The 20,593-nt window shown below is 33.0% G+C and overlaps 1 protein-coding gene across 1 annotated transcript; it reads right to left on the reverse strand.

Annotated features, from left to right (window-relative positions):
* Nucleotides 1–2,768: 2,768 nt before the first annotated feature.
* On the reverse strand, nucleotides 2,769–20,515 carry LOC118186769 (U11/U12 small nuclear ribonucleoprotein 25 kDa protein-like). The gene is made up of 2 exons (XM_035356917.2): nucleotides 20,009–20,515; nucleotides 2,769–2,943 (listed from the first exon to the last, which is right to left on the reverse strand). The coding sequence occupies exons 1-2, from the start codon at nucleotides 20,357–20,359 to the stop codon at nucleotides 2,779–2,781; spliced, it is 516 nt and encodes a 171-aa protein (XP_035212808.1). The 5' UTR covers nucleotides 20,360–20,515; the 3' UTR covers nucleotides 2,769–2,778.
* Between the last annotated feature and the right edge of the window lie 78 nt (nucleotides 20,516–20,593).

Genomic DNA, 20,593 nt, shown 5'->3' on the forward strand with positions numbered 1-20,593 from the left:
CCCAAAAGTAAAAGCTAAGCCTAGTTATACAGGGTGATTCAGAATTCATCATCAATATTTGGTGGGGAGTTGGGGAATAGGAAAAGAAGAAGATAGCATGGGCGCAGACGAACGCATGGTGGTGTAGAGGGTTCTGTGTGTACACAACTTTCATACATAAGCACAGCTGTTTGACGCGTGCAGTCAGTCGTCATTCTCCTATTTGACTTTGCAGAAGTAACATGAACTGGTATACATGGAACGATTTTGCAGATATGCATGTAACTTACGGTGCGGCAGGAGGAAAATATCTTCGAGCCAGCCAATTGTATGCAGCGCGCTTCCCAACCGCTGTGTGCCACAGCATCATATGTTTTCACTTATTCATCGACAAATGTGTGAAACAGTTGCTGCTAGTAATGTTAATCGAGGAACGCACCGATCGGCATGGGCATTAGCAGTAGAGGAAGCTGTCCTACAGGAAATCGACGAACAGCCTGATGCTAGCACACGAGGTAAGGCTAGGCTAGTTTGAAATTTCGCAAGCACGATATTACACGATGAAGGGTTACATCCGTTTAATTTGCAAAGAATGCAATTACTGGCAGTAGACGACCATCCCAAGCGTGTTATTTTTTGTCAGTGGTTCATACAGAGAACAGCCATTGATCCCAATTTCCCAACCTTTGTTCTTTTCACCGATAAAGCGTTTTTCGCTCGAGAGGGTGTCTTCAATACACACAGTTTGCATATGTGGGCTCATCAGAACCCACACGGTACAAGACGCGGAGCTGCGCAACAACGTTTTGCTGTCAATGTATGGACTGAGATTGTCGATGACTGATTATTGGGCCCGTATTTACTACCATCCCGTTTGGACGTTTCTTTTGAAGACGTTAGGTACCTGTCAATGTATGGACTGAGATTGTCGGTGACTGATTGTTGGCCCCGTATTTACTACCGTCTCGTTTGGACGTTTCTTTTGAAGACGTAAGTACCTGACATTTCTTCAGACTATGTAACCGGATCTTCTGAACGAGGTTCCTGATGGTATTATTCGGCGAATGTGGTTCCAGCATGACGGCGCTCCTGCACATTTCGCAAATGCTGTGCGTGCTTACCTAAGCAGAAAGTTTGGAAGTTAATAGATTGGTCGCGGTGGATCGGTTTCTTGGCCACCATGGCGCTCAAATATTCCACACATGTATTGTAAATCGTGGTTTTGCTCGACGGTTGCATCTTACTCGTCGTATATACGTATCTTCCCAGTAATTGATAATGGGGTCTAGTTCGTTTGGGCAATTTTCAAATAATTCTTCAAATACTCTGATAACATCATGTCCTGAAACAAAACTCAACGTTAACAACAATTTTATATAAACACGCACATTTTCATTACTTACATAAGCTTCCGCATAATTCAGTTCTTGCGCTTTTCGCCATAAGCACTGTCCAGCATGAAAAAAAACACGTGAAATGTAATTTTGGTAAAGAATATGGTAAGGAATAGAAACCTTAAAAGCTTGCACAAGAATTCCCAAACCATATTTAGAATTTTATTAATATGTCCATATACAATTTTTAAAATGCGTTTTTAATAAATATTTTCAACTATCAAAATTCAATATGAAATATGAAAATACTCATTGTACTTGCACGGGATTTGTAATATTAATGTTTCAGCTATTACACATAATATCAAGAACTCCGCTAAATATGTCAGAGGACGGGAAATACATTACTTCATTTTCAACAAAATATTCATTCAAAATTTACAGAAAAAAATCACAAAAAAACTTACTGAAAGGGGGGAAGAGTAAAACAAGTTATGTATTTCTCAGATAAATTATTCACAATAGAAAATTAAACGCACTACAAATGTCCTTTATGACCTTTTTGTCTTTAATATAAAAGTATTGACAGACTTTGGATATCAAAATAAACACTCACTTTTTATATTTTGACAAAATCCAGTGTAGAAACGAAGAAAGATCAAAATAATAATATTTCAGTTTTCTTAATTTACATTACTTTAAAGAACAAAATAAATGTAGTTCCTTGAATGAAACAAATTGTGCTTTCGAAATGGATAAATACAGAGATAAATTATGCTACATTTCAAAGAATATTTTCTACATTTTCATATATAAATAATGAATTACGAAATTCTTTAGTTTCTTTGGATTGAGCAGTGAAACTGCTTTTCTGTTATAAACAACTTTACGGCAGATATCAGGCAGAGCTTGAGTCAAGTATTCTGCTGCTATACGACCTTTATATACTATAAATGTTATGGCTGAACTTTAATATATTTCTCGGCATTACAGTAAATTTTTAATATAAAAATTTTGGGGGTTTCGTACTAGTTATTGTAAATTTTTTGTTTACAGTAAAATTTAGAAGTTTCTGATAATTAGTTCCACTGCTATGTTTTTAATATAAAAGTGGAATGGCAGTTACTTTCACTTTTATGTTAGGTCATAAAAGTGGAAATACGTTTTCTGCTGCACCAGTTTTAATCACTCAGGTCGAAACTTACAAGCTCTGTTTTGAAGAAAAAGGAAGTAAATATAGCTTCATGTTATAAGCAAGAGAGAAATATGGTCTTAATACCTCCTTGGATGGTAAAACTAAGACTTGAACATAAAATTTAAGAGTTCAATAATAAATTGCCTTAATAAATACATTTTCTAATATATTTAATTTTTAAAGAAAAACCATCTTACACTCAGATCGATGCAATATAATTACCAACAACACGTAAAAGTAACAAACAAGTGGCAAACAAATATGTAAAAATTATTTATTTCTTAATCTTTTTACAAATGATAATTCGGAATTATTCTTAATCTGATAGTCTTTGAGTGGTTTGTCATCTTGAGTCAGTTTTTCACCTTCATGGTAAAGCCAATAGGTTTTCCAGACATACCTCCAACTTAAGGTCCTTCCACAACCTTCTCGTTTCTGAAAATTTTAATTATGAAAAAAATTTTTAAATCATCATAGATTTCTTCATCATCTATGACTAGTTAGTAACAAGCATATATTTACAAATATGAATTTATACAGTGTGTCCCATAAAAGAATGTCCAAGTTCCAATGTTATATTATAACAGTTTAATTTAAACTATTTACTATACACCAAACATATCATACACCAATCTGAAGGTAAAGAAATCATAATCATACACCAAACTGAAGGTAAAGAAAGTAACCTAGTTTTTTTTTACAAATGTCTAATACGTGTACCTTTAGTTATACGGCATACTTCCATCCTTTAGTCCAATTCTTCCCACGCTTTGGTTGATAAGTCTGGAATGATGCAAACAAAAGCCTCTTCATTATTCTTTATTTCAACTCTGGCAATTCATTAGGTTGCGACAGAACGTAGGCACGATGTTTCATAAAGCCCCAAAGGAAAAAATTGCATGGCATTAGGTCAGGAGAACGAGAAAGAAAATCTAACGGTCAGGGATTTCGACGTTCAACCATTCTCGTACAAAGAGATTCCTATGGAAAGAGGTTCCATCTTGTTGCCAAATAAAGTTTACAGATTCACCCTCAATTAATCGGGGAAAGTGTCATTCTTGTAATATAAGCAGATAAGCCACCCCTTTTACGGTAGCTTCAGCTAAACAAAATGGTCCGTACACTTGTGACTTCCGGACACAGCGAAGAAAAGGTTTAATTTGGGGGAATCTCTTTGGTGTTCTACAAGTTCATGACAACACTCTGCTCCCCCCCCCCAAACACACCAGATATAAACATTATGGATACTTTCCCTCTCACTCAGGTGAAAAATATTTATTATTATTTCAGTGACTCATCACTGAACACATGATCAAGAAAGTTGTCTTCCCGCTCAAACACTTCACTCGCAAAGTTAAAACGTACAGATAACTCATCTGGCTTTAAATTGTATACCAATTGTAAGCGGTATGGATGTATGTGTAAACGTTCTCTTAAAACCTTCCAAACTGTCATCTTTGGCAACTGAAGTTTAAGACTTGATTTTCGAACAGATTTCTTAGGACTACGAAGATAAGATGCTCTGACATGCTGAACCTTCTCTACAAACACGTTTGGTCGTCCTGTGCTTTCTCCTTTACCAGCACATCCGGTCGTTTCGAATTGCCTGCACCATCAGCGGATGTTTTTGCCACATGGGAGATTTAAATTAAACTTTCAATGAAACGCATGTTTAACAGAAATTACATTTTGACTTTTAGCAAATTACATAACACAAAACGCTTTACGCTCAGGAGTAGCCGTTTGCTTACGCTGTGCTGTAAAGCGAGAAAACAACAAAATAAATAAATAAATAAATAATACTTGCACATGCTCTCATCTAAAAATGTTTGAGCTCTCTTTAATTGTGACCTTGAACCAACACTTTACAATGCTTACAGCTGATACTATTCAAATTCATAACTGGGATATTCCTTTATGCACATACTGTATAATAAAAGATAGGGCTGCTCAAATTTTCATGAACACCAGTTACTTTGTTTTTATGAACAATATGTCAATCTAATGCATGAAAAAATATAAAAGAACAATTTTACAATGACATAGCTGCTAGGTTTTCGCGCTCAACAGCAACGCTATTTTAAAAATTTTCCAAACTAGCTTAAATTAAATGAGGCATGATTTAGGGCACTATTTATAATCTGATTCTGATGTAAAATACATTCATATTTAGTTAAATTCTTTAAATGGTATACTTTTTCTCTGATTTCACTTTGTAATTTTCTTTCACATTTAATCTGAGACGAGTGGGAAGAAGTGGAAGAAGAGTGGACATCTTTTAATCTGAGTGGGACATGAAAGTTTTTATTAATCAAAGCACTTTTAAGACATTGAAAATAAAAATTCATAATTAACGTACTTACTATTGTGTGGATAAACTTTGTACCATATATCAGTGTAAAACAAAATTAAGTACGAATATTAACAGACCAAACATTGCCTTAATCTTCATACAAAATTCTACAAATATCTAAAATAAATTAAGGCAATTCAAATTAACATTTAATGAGAAAAATTATATTAAAAATCATTAAGGGTGGGAACGGAATTAGTACATTTTAAGTTTCAATAAATTTCATTTGCTGCTGGGAAACATTTTCCTCCGTAAAGGTTAAAAATTGAGACTTGGTGAACTACCCAGAAATGCAATGAAAAACTGAGCCTTCCAAACCGAAAGAGTTGACAGCTATGTAATCTATTAGGGAATGGCAAATTTGTAAAAGTGTATAGCAATTGATAGGTTAGCCATCCTCAATATATATAATCTCGATGATGACTTAACAATATATTAGAAAAATGAAGCAAGGAAAATTAAGAAATATTTATTAATGTACATACAGAAGCATATGAAAATTAAATCTAATATTAGTATTCAGCTTACAAATTATTCAGCTAATAAAACTAAAAAAAGCACTTTCAAACAGTAGTATTAGATTTCACAAACTAATTATAGACATACAATAAAATTGTTTTGAAATCAAATATTCATCATAAATACTTAAATTACTTAAAATGTTAAAAACCAGTGCTGAAATAGCAGTTTGACATGCTAACGAATTCAACAGATTTGTTCTTTTGACCTTTATGGATGTATATTAAATATATATCGGTAATATATTAGCTTTATTATTCAAATCATCTAGTTTTACACAGGTTTTTAAGTTTCTATGATTTTTATGGATAATGAAATTTACATAAATTGGATAAATCTGGCTATATTATGAATGACTAAAATTTCTGTTATTTGGCAATTTCACAATTCAAACACATATGAATCAGTAAATCAACAGAAGGAGTAAAAATTGCTAGAGAAACCAAATTTTTGTAATTTAACACTTAATTTTTTAGCATCAAATTTAAAATTTTGCAGAGCAACAGATTTCAATCTCCTAATTTTTAATAAAAAATAACGAACAGTAAAAATAAAAAACTATGTTTAAATATAGCATATTTTATATCACTTACTAGCTAATAATGAGGAAAAAACTACAGAATTTCTATAAGAAAAAAGATATTAATTTATTAAATGCCTTTCTCATAACTGGCTCTTACCATTAACTGGGTGTAAAATGATTTCATAATGCTGAACCAGAAAATGTAATAAATTATCACATATGGCAATTCCGCCAAACTAAGGATGCCCCATTTAGTCAGTACAACTTCTGAACCCATGGAACTTCATTAATGATTGAAGTACTGGAGTCAAGCTGTTTCTAATTACATTGTGCAGATATTCAGAAATCTGAATGTAATATAAATCTGTCATTTGAACAACGAGGTGCTTGAGAAAGAAAGAACTAGCAAATTTCTTGGCAGATAACATTTAATATCTCCTACTGAATGAATTTTGACCCACCTCAATGACCAAATTTAGACCCCCTTTTTACACCTCAAACAAATAATATTTTTAGGTAACAATAAAACTCTGTTCACTGCAAATAAAAGATCAGAAATATGAAAGCATGCTGATGATAATCAATAAAGCACGTTATCTTTATTTACTTTCATTATCAGAAAAAGGCAATTATCATTTTTTTTAATTTAATCATTTTATTTTTTATTTCTTACTAACATTTTAGAATAAGTGTTATTTTATCCCAACTGAGTTCTACTGAAGGGGTTGACTACATGGATGTTCCTTTTTCTAATGTAAATCTGAGCCAGAAAAAATCCTTTACAAAGACTTTTTTTTAGTAGGTAGCTCTCATATACATGTCAGATTCAAATACAACAAATTATTAAAAAAATCCTTTACAAAGACTTTTCTTTTTTTGGTAGGTAGCTCTCATATACTTGTTGGATTCAAATAAAACAAAGTATTACACGACATCTACACTTTCACCTCTACAATTAAGAGTTAACAAAACTACTTGAAAAGAATTATTTCCCTATACTTCAAACACTGTACAACAAGTCCATCACAATAAATGTGGGTTCATCTAACGACCTTGTAGCATAGCTGCAGTCCAAATGTTAACGCTTTTAAAAAATGCAATGCGTCATGTATGATGGCTTGAATAAAAAAAGCATTGGTCTTGTTTATAAGTGTCCACTGTCATTTAGTGAGAGATATGCACAATTATTAAGACAGCTGGAATAAGCTATGAGAAGCTTAACAATGCTACATTGAGGTAGGTTGGTGTTGGTGTATTTAATTATGGCAAAGCACATGAGGGCTATCTGCCTAAGGGGAGGGATGCCTTTCGTGGAGGACTTTCTAAGGGAAACTGGCTCGTATACACGTTACACATGGGGAAAACCACGAAAACGCCCATGCAGCCAGCCCGTTCGCGGGATTCGAACCTCGGACCGAACTACCAGTGTTCAGCGATTTTACCGCTCGGCCGCTGGTGGGCCCACATTGAGGTAGGAACATGTGTGAGTGAGGAGACAATGCAGGATATGAAAGGCCAATTACTGACATTACCATGTAAATCATATCAACAACACTCTCAAGTAACAAATCTTCCATATTCAACATGTCACTCAGAAGTAACCAAAGCAAATTTACACATTTAAAATTATGAACAATACAGATTTTGAATAAAATGCTATAAATTTTTATGGTAATTAGTCATAAATTCATCTTCAGAAGAAAATAATTTTGACAATGTTGAATAAGACTTGTAATATTACGAGAAGAATATTACAAGTTGGATGTATGCTGAATATTGTCAATACTGAAACCTAGCAGCGTTTTCTAGAACATAAATTATGTAAATAACATCTCCATTTTGAAAAGATTTATGTTCATAAATACACTTCAAAATATACAAATGCTTGTCAATCTCTTAACATCATATTTTTTTCCTAAACTGGTATTTTATTGTTAGTTAGGTAAAATTGCACTCTTCAATTCGTGTACAGCTCCTAAATTTAATCCACAAATATAGTACCAAATACCTCAATCAATTTTTGTCCTGCAGAAGTCAAACAATTTGTATTTTATTTTTTAAGTACATATGAATTATCCTGTCAGCTATGAAAGCTGGATACCATCATACCATAAAAGTTAGCATAGATCTCGCCAAACTACCCCCAGTTCTTCCTGCAAAATTATCTTTATTTAATAAACAATCAGTATTCAACCTTTTCATTTTTGCACTTTGTAAAAAAAGCTTTTATCAATTTCTACTATTTTGTTAAATCCTCTCATTTTACTGGAAGCTCTGTTTAGAATGTACAGTACCAACTTTCTGCAAGGAATTGTTCTAATCTATTACTGTTTCATCAGCCATATTCAGCTGAATGTATCATGTTGATTAATAGACACTTTTTTCATAGTACGATCCCATACCTTTGAAAATAGCCCACTGCTTGTTATTCTGTAGAAGGTATGTTCCAAATTTCAATCACTTCATTCTCAAAAAATGTAACAGCAATAGCAGTTACTGTAATTTCTGGAAGAAATGCCACAGTGTTTACGTGTCTTAACTTTCAATTGATGTGGCATTTCTACTGATGCCGCACTTATATACACTTTAAAAAAAAAAAAAAAAAAAAAAAAAAAAATTGTGAAAGATCCTTATCATAAATGGCTTAAATTACCTTGTTGCTACCTCACAAAGAAGACTACCCAGTTGCTTTCTGTGAATTTTAATTCTGTTTATAATCTTTCACTTCAATGGTCCTATGTACTTTATTCAGCTTAAACAAAATTACCTCCTTCCCTCATTCAAATCAGCATTCACATCAGTGTCCCTTGATAAATCTTTTAGGGTCCATCATCTCCCTTTCCCTCTCCTTCCTATTCTAAATATACTGTGGTTCATTTTAAACGAGGACATGACTCCACCTACATTGCAAGAACAAACTCCAACATATTTCTCCTTTCTCCCCCTTCAGCACAAATTGATTCTTTAGGACATTTTACCAGCTACAGATCCCATCAACTTCAGTATAAATACTTATGGGATAGTTATTAAGTAAGAAGGATATGTTTTTTTTTTTTTTCTTTTAATTGGCACTTAAATACCATAGAAGTCATACAGCTAGTTTCAAGCTCTGGACAATTTCCCTTGCTGAATAAATTAGAAACAGAAGTAGAGAAAAGAGTAAAAGAAGTAGTACTATAAGATCCTCAAATCTAGAGAAGATCTTGCAAAGTGGATTAAGGAGCAACGAGGAAAGGGAATAGCAATTTCAACTAAAAATATTACGTTTAAATGTATGGCACAGCAAATGAACATAAATTACTTCAAAGGAAGGCCATGCTAATGCAGCAGATTTATACAAAGAAAAAGAAAAAAAAATTCTATGCATACCAAAACAACAGTCCGGCAACAATTACTAATGGACAGGCAGGATTAAAAGCATCTCTTCTAAAATATGTGACAGATATTATTCATAAAAAAAAATCTTCTATCGCAGAAAATAAATATTGGATAAAATACCATTAGCTTCTGTTGATGAAACTGGAGCAAAAATTGCATCCGTGCAGGCCCAGATCGAATAGGTGCGGGGCCTTCTCCATATATATTAAATATTTAAATAAAATTCAAATTCAGTATATATATATACACGAGGCATATTCAGAAACTAAGTACCGTTTTGAAAAAAAAAAAAAAAAAGTAAAACAATTTTTTCAAATCCATTTTTATTTTTACATGAAAATACATGTATTAAACTATTTTTCAACATAGTTTCCACCAATGATCAAATACTTGTCATAGCAGGTGACCAGTTTTTGTATATCATCGTCAAAGAAACTTCCCGCCAGTTTTGATAACCACGACTCCACAGCATTTTTCGTGTCATCGTCAGATCCAAAGCGCTTGTCACCAAGCTCGCGCTTCATGTGCAGGAACAAGTGATAGTCGGACGGCGTCAAGTCTGGGCTGTACGACGGGTGATCAAACTGCTCCCAATGAAACTGTCGAATTAACGATTGAGTGACACCAGCAGTATGGGGCCAAGCATTATCATGGAGCAACACAATTCGTTTACTGAGCATTCCTCTTCGTCTGTTTTGAATGGCACGCCTTAGTTTTGTTAAAGTCTCACAATATCGTGCCGCATTAATGGCTTCACCTCTGGGAAGAAATTCAGTAAGCAAAATGCCTTTCCTATCCCAGAAGACAGTGCACATGATTTTTTGTGATGACATTGTCACTTTGAACCTTTGTTTTTTCGGAAAATGAGTGTGTCTCCACCCCATCGATTGTTGTTTCGATTCTGGTGTGAAATGACACACCCAAGTTTCATCATCTGTCACAATTTGGTTTAAAAAGTTTTCTCCCTCATCACTGTACCGCGTGAGAAATGTCAGGGCACTACCAAGTCGCTTTGTTTTGTGAACATCAGTGAGCATTTTTGGAACCCATCGGGAACACAGTTTGCGATAATTCAAGCGGTCAGACACAATTTCGAATACAAAACAGTACGTGAAATTTGTGGAAATGCCTCTGAAAGAGTTGTCATTGTGAAGCGTCTGTTCTCATGAATTGCTTCATCAACTTTCCTTACCAAATCATCGGTGACAACAGAAGGCCGACCACTCCGAGCCTCGGCGTGGACATTTGTTCGACCTGCATTAAACATTCTTACCCACTTTCTCACCATTCCATTCACCGTAAACTTCTGTCATTTGACGATAAATTTCGGCCGGTTTAACATTCCTTGCGTTCAAAAATTTAATCACGGCAAGAATCTCACAGTCAGCGGGAGAACTAATTGTCTTAAACATTTTGAATGTGCACAGCAAACTGAAAACACAACATAGAGCAACCAAAAGGGCGACAATTGAAAGTCAGTGAACAAGAAAGACTAGTGCGCATGCGCAAAACGCCTACCACAGCACTGCGACAGTGCTAGAATGAAACGGTACTTAGTTTCCGAATACTATATGTATCAAATGTCATGGATCATCAGACAGGTAAACTTCTACATAAATTAAAAAATAAAAATGTTCAAAATACAAAATCATTTATTGAATATAAATTTACATCACCGAATATGAATACATGAATTTACATATTTCTAAGTTTTTGTTCTGTAAATTCTTCTAAAATTGTTTGAAAATCTAATTTCCTTGCGTCTTCACTTTCAATCAACATAACTGCTAAACTATTTAATCTATTCTGATTCATTGTCGATCTCAGATAGTTTTTTTATTAATTTTAGCCTGGAAAATGATCTCTCTCCAGAAGCAACGCTTACTGGAATTCTTAAGAATATTCGGAGAGCAATAAACAAGTTTGGAAATGGTAATGGTAATTTATCCATTATCGTCAAAAGCAATTTGCTTTAAATTTTGAAATTTGTTTTGTTCATTTTGATGGTAATGCGGGGCCCGATTGGGCCCAATTGCTTCAATCGCTTTTTTATGACAGGGCATGAAAGAACATTTACATATGTGTTAACTTGTGCCACAGAAACAAGCTAAAGCCAATGATAATTTTTAAAAGGAAAACTATTCCAAAGGGAGATTTTCCTGATAATATAATTATTTTGTGCAAATGAGAATGGATGGATGTGTGGAACAGCATGAATGGTACAAAACGTTTGGCAGTGTCATAAGGGACCTTTAATCCAACCAAAAGGAGTGTTGATAATGGATTCCATGCATTCTCATTTACTTGATTCAGTGAACACCAGAAATAATAATAAGTTATCAAAAACAGCAATAATTCTTGTTTGCTTGATAAAAATTTTACAATCATTAGATTTGTTAGTTAATAAATCCTGAAAGTTCAAAAGTGTGAGCATGATAGATGCATAAAGGATTGCACACATATAGCAAAAGCAGCAAAATGTATATAGCAGGTTATGAAGTTGCAAAATGGGTCTTTATACATTAATGTAACCGCCTTGACATAATTTGGTGATTTTTTACAGACGAAAGGATAAAAGTCACTTATTGAGTGCAAATAGGTGGTTTTTGTGCCTCTTTTTAGAAAGATTCCCAAGCTATTGATATTTATTTTAAGTTGGTAAACAATATCAACATATGAAAAGAAAACATACTTTTGCAATTTAATGCACAAATTCTAATTATTAAAGAAGGATTATATGATAGATTAAGAAAATTAACATTCTTCATATATTTCTGTAATTTTTTTTCCACTATTCTTTTCATAAAGCCCACATTGATTTGTTTTACTTCAAAAAGAAAGGGGAAGAAAAAAAAAAAAAATGTTCCTTTTAGAAACGTTTCAGCAAAATTCTGTATTCCTTCATAAATTTCATTGCAGTTTCTTCCATTGCTGGCAAATTCCACAAACTCGTATTTTAAAACTTAAAACAGTTATAGATAAAAAAATATCATAATTTGTTCATAAAAACCAGTGGAATTTGGAATACAACAAAAAAGAATGCATACAAAAATGATGGCATATCTTGACTGAAGGACTGAGTACGATTTGTGGAAAAATGGTTATATGCATGGCTGCCAGAGTTTGACAATACTGAAAATTTAGCGATTTCTACTAAGGTGGTTACATTAATGTATAATTACCCAAAATGGCTAGGTAGTGCATGGAAACTGATAAAAATATCATAAATAATATCAGGATTTAGAGAAGCTAAAATTGTACATCAGATAAAGAGACTCTAAAACGAGAGGATGAATGTGACGATCTGGCACACATGAACTGTTTAGATCAGGATTTGCTAAACCTCTTTAACCTTCTGATCAGCATGGGGTTTCGCTAAGAAAGTCCAAATTTTCCAAAACTGACATGAAAAAGAGCTATTTTCTTTATTTTAATGAAAAAAATGCCCCTGGTATCTTATACATGGATTTATGTGCTTTTAATGTATTGCTTTAATTTCTTGGCCATACATCCATTGTTCAAAAAATTCCAGGACAAAGGTTGTAAAAAATAGAAAACTGCATTTACCAAGTAATGATCAATGCTGCTATCAAAGTAGCCCTCTTGACTATCTATCCACGACTGCCAATGTTTCGGGAGGTCTTGCACACAAGCAGGAAAGTTTTCAACTGCGATGCTTGCAAGCTCATTTCAAAGCCCATTGGATGTCTGCAATAATCTTGATGAAGCTTTCCTTTCAATCACCTTTTCACTTACAGAAGCAAGAAAAAAATCACAATAATCTTTGACACAAATGTGGAATTAGGTTTGGCTCTATCCAATATATCAGCAGAAATTCTTCATCTTTCCTCTCTGTTTATCTGTTAGTGAATGAGGAACAGTTCTTGCATTAAGTTTCTGTTTCCCTAAATCTTTGTATAAAATCTTATTACACACAATTCAAATTCAGTTCTTCTGATATCATACACACAGTTACACAACGGTTTTTTTTTTTTTTTTTTTTTTTTTTTGCAATAACTGCCTTACATGCTCCACGTTTGCATCGGTATGTACTATAGACAAGCAACCAGCTCTGGGATCGTCTTGCACTGAATCACTGCCTTCACGAAACCTTTTGTGCCACTCGAAAACACGACTTCTTGAAAGTACCTTGCCTGCACAATTATGTTCCATGTTTCACTAGCGGTTTTCCCAACCTTAACACAGAATTTAATGTTCACTCTTTGCTCACATTCAGCATCCATTCTGTCACCATAACAAATGCGACAATCCGAACAATGTGATGCTAAGCACAGCCCTGCCAGCTAGTAAGTTTGCGTGGAAGCATGGCCAAGGTGTCAAGTAAGAATGGCTCTGCTCTTATATGCGCCCTAATATCACCAAATGTGGCGATATTTGTTCTGTGTGGGTTTTTAGCATGATTGTGTGTTGTATGGCAACCCTGTTGATGTTGAAAAATCTTTTGCTAGAGTGGTTTAATTGCTCGTTGGTTCGTGTCATGCATGTTTTGAAATGGCCTATATTGCAATGATAGACATGGTGGGAAGATTTCAATCGTGCATTTTAGATTGTGTGGAAAGTAAATTTAGTATTAAAAGGTACCTTGCCTGCACAATCATGTTCCATGTTTCACTAGCGGTTTTCCCAAGCTTAACACAGAATTTAATGTTCACTCTTTGCTCACATTCAGCATCTATTCTGTCACCATAACAAATGCGACAATCTGAACAATGTGATGCTAAGCACAGCCCTGCCAGCTAGTAAGTTTGTGTGGAAGCATGGCCAAGGTGTCAAGTAAGAATGGCTCTGCTCTTATATGCGCCCTAATATCACCAAATGTGGCGATATTTGTTCTGTGTGGGTTTTTAGCATGATTGTGTGTTGTATGGCAACCCTGTTGATGTTGAAAAATCTTTTGCTAGAGTGGTTTAATTGCTCGTTGGTTCGTGTCATGCATGTTTTGAAATGGCCTATATTGCAATGATAGACATGGTGGGAAGATTTCAATCGTGCATTTTAGATTGTGTGGAAAGTAAATTTAGTATTAAAAGGTACGATGTTGGAGTTGTTAACGAGTCTTTTGTTCACAGGTGTGATTATGAAGATTGAAGAGTATTTTTGAAATTTCTGTGGGATTTTTAAAACAGAATCCAAAATGCGGAGCTGCTATGAGAACTCAGACAAAGAAGGGTGTTTCTGATAGTTCTTGTGTGGATTTGCAGTCAAATAGTTGCTGGTAAAGTATGTGGCTGTCAGTGGAGCTTAAGATTTGGATTTTGGTTTTCGTGTAGTATGTTAACTTTGGAGGAAGTTTTATTGCTATTTTCGAAATTTTGAATCTCAGAAAGACATGCGATATAGCAAAATCATGTTATATATATCTATAGCAAAATCATGTTATATATAAATATCTGAACATGATTTTGCGATATAGCAAATTCATGTTCAGAGACATTGTGTGACTGGCGAAATTTTATTCAGGAATGTATTATGGTAAGTGCATTTTATTTTACTGTTTTTATTTTGTATAATGTTATGGTCATTTTTTTTTTACTATAAATTTCTGTTGTTATTGTTTTTTTTTTTTTTTTTTTTTTTTTTTGAATTGTTTGTAATTTAGTTTATTTGGTTGATTTGTACGCAATGTCTAGATTGTGCAATTCATAGATTTTTTTTTTTAAAGTTTAAACAGAATGCTGTGTATATGGTATTCTTTGAAATTTATTGTTGTTATGTTAATTTTTTGAAGCGAGGTGTGCGTAGTTCGTAGATTCCTTCACTGCCTAGAATGTGCAATTCATAAATGTTTTTTGAAGTTAAAATGTATCTCTGTGTACATGGATTCTTGTCAAATATTTTTGGTTAGAAACTTTGCGTTTTGCTATCTAAATTTTTTGTTTCGTATTTTTAGCTTAAATTGTGTCTTCAAAACGTGGTTTTTGCATGTGTGAAAACCATGTTTTTGGAGACATTTTAGGCTTAAAATTCGAAATGTAGACAAAAAATTTAGGTAGTAATATGACGGCGTGGAGTTTCTCACCAAAAATGTTTGCTGAGAAATTTGGCAACCTGAGGGCGCATATAAGAGTAGTTCCGTAAGAATACATATCAGGTTAACATAAAAACAACATTTAATCCCTTTTAGTACTGCAAACTCAGAAATAAAAACAATGTCCATTTAATCCCTTTTAGTACTGCAAACTCAGAAATAAAAACAATGTCCATTTAATCCCTTTTAGTACTGCAAACTCAGAAATAAAAACAATGTCCTGGAACTTTCTGACAAAGGACGTATATGGCCTTACCAGTCAGAAGGTATTTCAGAAGTGAAGGATCAGATTTTGATGGCTTCACGTGATGAACAGTTTGCTGTAATTATTTTTTTAAGCAAAAGTAAAATTTAAAGTTTTCTTGTGTCATTCTTTAATATCTTGTTGTTGCAATATTTTTATAAGATAGTATGAGTATTGTGTATATGGACTTCTTTAATGGATACATTTAATGCATTTTCATTTTTAAACTTGCTTCAATACTCTAGTTTTCTTCATCAGTTGTTCACTGAACACTAGAAATATTTTCCTATAGTGATTAAAATTTACCATCAGTTATTTTCTTTACAGGTGGATTTAATACCCATTTTGTTTATTTTTCCTAGCTGTTTTTCACTTTATATTTAAAATAAGCCTTTGTTTAAAAGCAAATCATCTGCATTATGCACATATCTATTAACTTTTCCAATGCCACTACTAATAATTCCAAGGTCATCAAAAAATGGAGTCCTAGGTTGTCTGCTGTATCTCAATGTTACAATTTGATGATTTTTTTAATATGTAGAGAGCATAAAAAATAACATTTCTGTTTAAGAAAGGAATGGCAGGAAGATTAACTGAATAAATCTTGGCAAAATATATTAAACAGCATATGAAGTTTTAAGGTAGCATTAAGAAAGTGAGAAGCTGTAGGTTGACCAAAGTAAAAGTTTAATACAAAGACTAGGATGGAAAGAGGATATTTTTTTCAGATAATACTTAATTTAAATGGATTAGGCCCTGCTCCCCCCCCCGAAAAAAAAAAAACAAAAGATAGAATTATTGAAAGGTACTTTAAAAATCATGTGCAAAGAAACAAAACAAGATAGATAAAATAAAAGACTATGTACCCCATAGCAAGTGTTGTTAAAATCATTGCTTGGGTAGAAAGTCACTCACCCCAAAAAACTGAACTGTGTCATTTCACTGTGAAATTTGCACTGTGTTGTAAATCACATTGTATTATTTCATTGTGCTGATCAGTGATTAAGTTTATTCCTGCCTCTCAACTGCTACAGCAACCTTCTACTTTAGTTCTGGACGCCATTTTGTTTTCACGAAGTAAAGGCATGTTTTTTTTTTTTTAACTCATCATTTTTTCCAACAATCTGCTAGAACTTTTATGGAACAAAAATGCTTAATCATGACGAAGATTAGGTGTGAAATTGGGAGAAAGTGCAGAATCGCAAACTGCTTGCCACGTTTTTAAGAATTCCACATACATGGTATCCATGTACACGTCGACCTATTTTCACTTAAAAAAAATTCCAGAATTGCACAAAAATGGCATTGCGCACACTCTTGACTTTATCTATATACACATTGACCTACCTATTTTCACTTAAAAAGTCAAATAAAATTGACAAAAATTTAATTCTTCTTATTCTTGTAAAAAGCCCCAAACAAATAAGTGGGCGATTCTGCACTTTAGCAGTGAAATTGTTTCTAAGTGCTTATTAGCTAAAATCACGATCGGAGTTTTCCGGAAAATGTCACATTACATGTGTCATAATCTCTCATTTCTCTGAGACAAAATAATCTGTGATTCAAACTGTGTACTTCTCAGATTATTGCTAAAGTCCTAGCTAGTAACCTTTATCGCCTTACCAAAATGTCGTCAAACTACATGTTACCATATTCTAAAGATTAGCCGAATTAATTTTTTAATAAGATTCTATACCTTTTTCTTTCTTAAAATTCTCTTACAATTGAACTTTTCAACTAAAACATGCTAATAAAAACATTAAGGGAGCTTTAATTAATATAATCAAAAATTTATATTTGGTGGAGAATGTACTGGTACCAGTTGCATTAGACATGACTCCAGTAACAGCTGATACGCTTCTGTTTATCATAATTCGATAGAAAAGAAAGACTGTCATTCTCATAAAATAATATCAAGTCAACTTTACATTTGAAGGCAACAAAAATTTTGAAATACAACATAAGGTCAGGAAATTTCAGACATGAAGAAAATATGTAAAGAACCACACAAAAAATATATCCTATAAAAGGCAGAAATAAAATATAGGATAACACAGAGCACTAGTCTGAATTTCATAAAATACATAGGAAATTAACAGGTTAACTTTTAAGTATTGCATTTCTAATAGAAAATGAGGTTGATCTTTACATTATGGTAACTTGGTGATTTTTTGGCGAAAATTTGGCAACCAACTCTCTACAGCAACCCTCTATTTTTTTTCCCCGCCGCCATTTTGTCTTCACGGAGTAAAGACATGTTTCTTTTCTTCTTATCTACTGAACACTTCTTCCAACAATCTACTAGCCGAATTACACTTATGCTAGAAATTTTATCAAACAAAACTGCTTAATCATGACAAATATTCACTGCAAAATTGGGAAAAAGTGCACAATACCATACACCTTACGCGTTTTTCAAAATAACACATACACATAAACCATGTACACGCCGACTTATTTTTACTTAAAAAAACATCCCAGAATTGCACAAAAATGGCATTGCGCACACTCTTCACTATATCCATGTACACTGCTTTTTTTTCATAAATTAGAAAAATTTCACGAAAATACATGACAATTTTCTCAATCTTTAAACCCGGTAAAAAGAACATATATGAAACTACCTGATCGCGAAAAAGTATTTAGCCTTTACAAATATGAACATTTCCACATATAAAATAAATAAAATATACAAAAACTTTTACCTCTAAATCATCTATTACATTATACACGTCACCAACGAATTCATACCGCAAGTATTACAAATACTTAGTATCAAATATTTAAATTATTTCCATGCACGTTTATTTCAACTTAAACGTATACCAAATACCTACACACATAAAATTCACAAAATAACTATCATTTAATTAAAATATCACTAAACCATGTACACGTCGACTTATTTTTACTTAAAAAAACATCCCAGAATTGCACAAAAATGGCATTGCACACACTCTTCACTATATCCATGTACACTGCTTTTTTCTCATAAATTAGAAAAATTTCACGAAAATACATGACAATTTTCTCAATCTTTAAACCCGGTAAAAAGAACATATATGAAATTACCTGATCGTGAAAAAATATTTACCCTTTACAAATATGAACATTTCCACATATAAAATAAATAAAATATCCAAAAACTTTTACCTCTAAATCATCTATTACATTATACAAGTCACTAACGAATTCATACCGCAAGTATTACAAATACTTAGTATCAAATATTTAAATTATTTCCATGCACGTTTATTTCAACTTAAACGTATACCAAATTCCTACAAACATAAAATTCACAAAATAACTATCATTTCATTAAAATATAATTAAATTCAAAAACACTACTTAAAATATAAATGAGCACATACATTAAATTAATAAAAATTACCTTACAATCCTAATTACTTTAAACTAAATCATTGCTAATAACAATTTTCCCAATAATACCAAATTCCTTTCCACCTTACATTTAGAACAATGCATAAAAATAATATCCTCAAATAATTAAAAATACTAACTTACCTAATCTTCTTCAGAATCTTGATTACGTGGCGGATACACTTTTCTAATTCATTCAATAAAATTATTCAAAGATTTTTTCTGCGAATTTTTCCTCCAGACTTCCTCCGCTAAATAAAAAGCAAACTTCTCTTTATCACAATGCCTAAATACCCATTTCGAATCACTTTAGTTAGGGCCATGGGATCCAAAAATTACACAACACTGTTTCACACAACACAGAATAAAGCTAAATACAAAATTTCCACATTTTTTCCCGATTTCCCCCCTTTTCCGATTAAAGAACCGTAATTCGTCCATTAATATCACATGACATATCCCATGATCTCTCATTTCCCTCATGCAAAATAATGCGTAATCGGAACTGAGTACTGCTCACATTATTACCAAAGTCCCAGGTAGTAACCTTTATCGCCTCCAAAATGTCGCCAAACTACCAGTTACCATATTGTAAAGATCAACCGAAAATGAAAACTGTTTTAATGAAAACTTTATCTCTCTCTTCTAAAGTATTGTGTGTGTGTGATAGACAATTCAAATAAACCTCTTAAAATGCATGAAATTCAATATTTTGAGATTTAAAAAAAACTATCTTGTGGGTAAAGTGCAGAATCGCCCACTTATTTGTTTGGCGCTTTTCACAAGGATAAGAATTGGATTTTTGTCAATTTTCTTTTACTTTTTAAGTGAAAGTAGGTCAATGTGTACATAGATAAAGTCAAGGGAGTACATAATGCCATTTTTGTGCAATTCTGGGATTTTTTTTCAAGTTAAAATAGGTCGATGTGTACATGGATACCGAGTATGTGCAATTCTTAGAAACGCACCAACCAGTGGGTGATTCTGCACTTTCCCCTTAGCTTGGTTGTCAAACTCAAAGACAGTAAAATTATCAAATTACCAATTACTTACCAATTTCAATTCAACATGCCTTTGTATTGCTTTTTTCAAGTCCATCACCGTAGCCTTTTGTTCAACAACAACAGAATAAGACTGCCCATCTGCCCTGTGAACTATTACAGTCATTGCTCGACCATGCTCCAGAGCTAACATGGAATTAAGTTCTTCTAAAGTAGCGGACGATGGCAAATATTTAAGCAATGGATCTGTTTTTATTATATCCGCCATTCCCTCTGCAACAAATTCTAGTGCTTCTTGGTGAGACATAGCAGCTGGCTTATTCTCATTAATATTTTCTTTGTGATTATCAACCGTATCAGTAATTTTTTCAGTTTTAATATCCGGTTCAAAACTTTCATTCATGGTGTAACAAAGTTTAAAGATTATATGCAATAAAAAAATTTATGAACAAATAAAAAAATCAACATTAAAAACATTTACATAAGCTGTTTAATAAAAAGTACAAAACTATTGAACTTATACATTTCTATCATTCTCTAAAGTTTACAAAATAGACAAACACTATATGCACTCACTAAGTCTTTTTGCTCGGAGGACAAAAATAACTTTTATTGAAAATTAATAAATCAAATATTT

This window comes from Stegodyphus dumicola, chromosome 8 (genome assembly GCF_044657685.1).
Source record: "Stegodyphus dumicola isolate Sdum_Otavi_A_Nest chromosome 8, ASM4465768v1".
NCBI lineage: Eukaryota > Metazoa > Arthropoda > Arachnida > Araneae > Eresidae > Stegodyphus > Stegodyphus dumicola.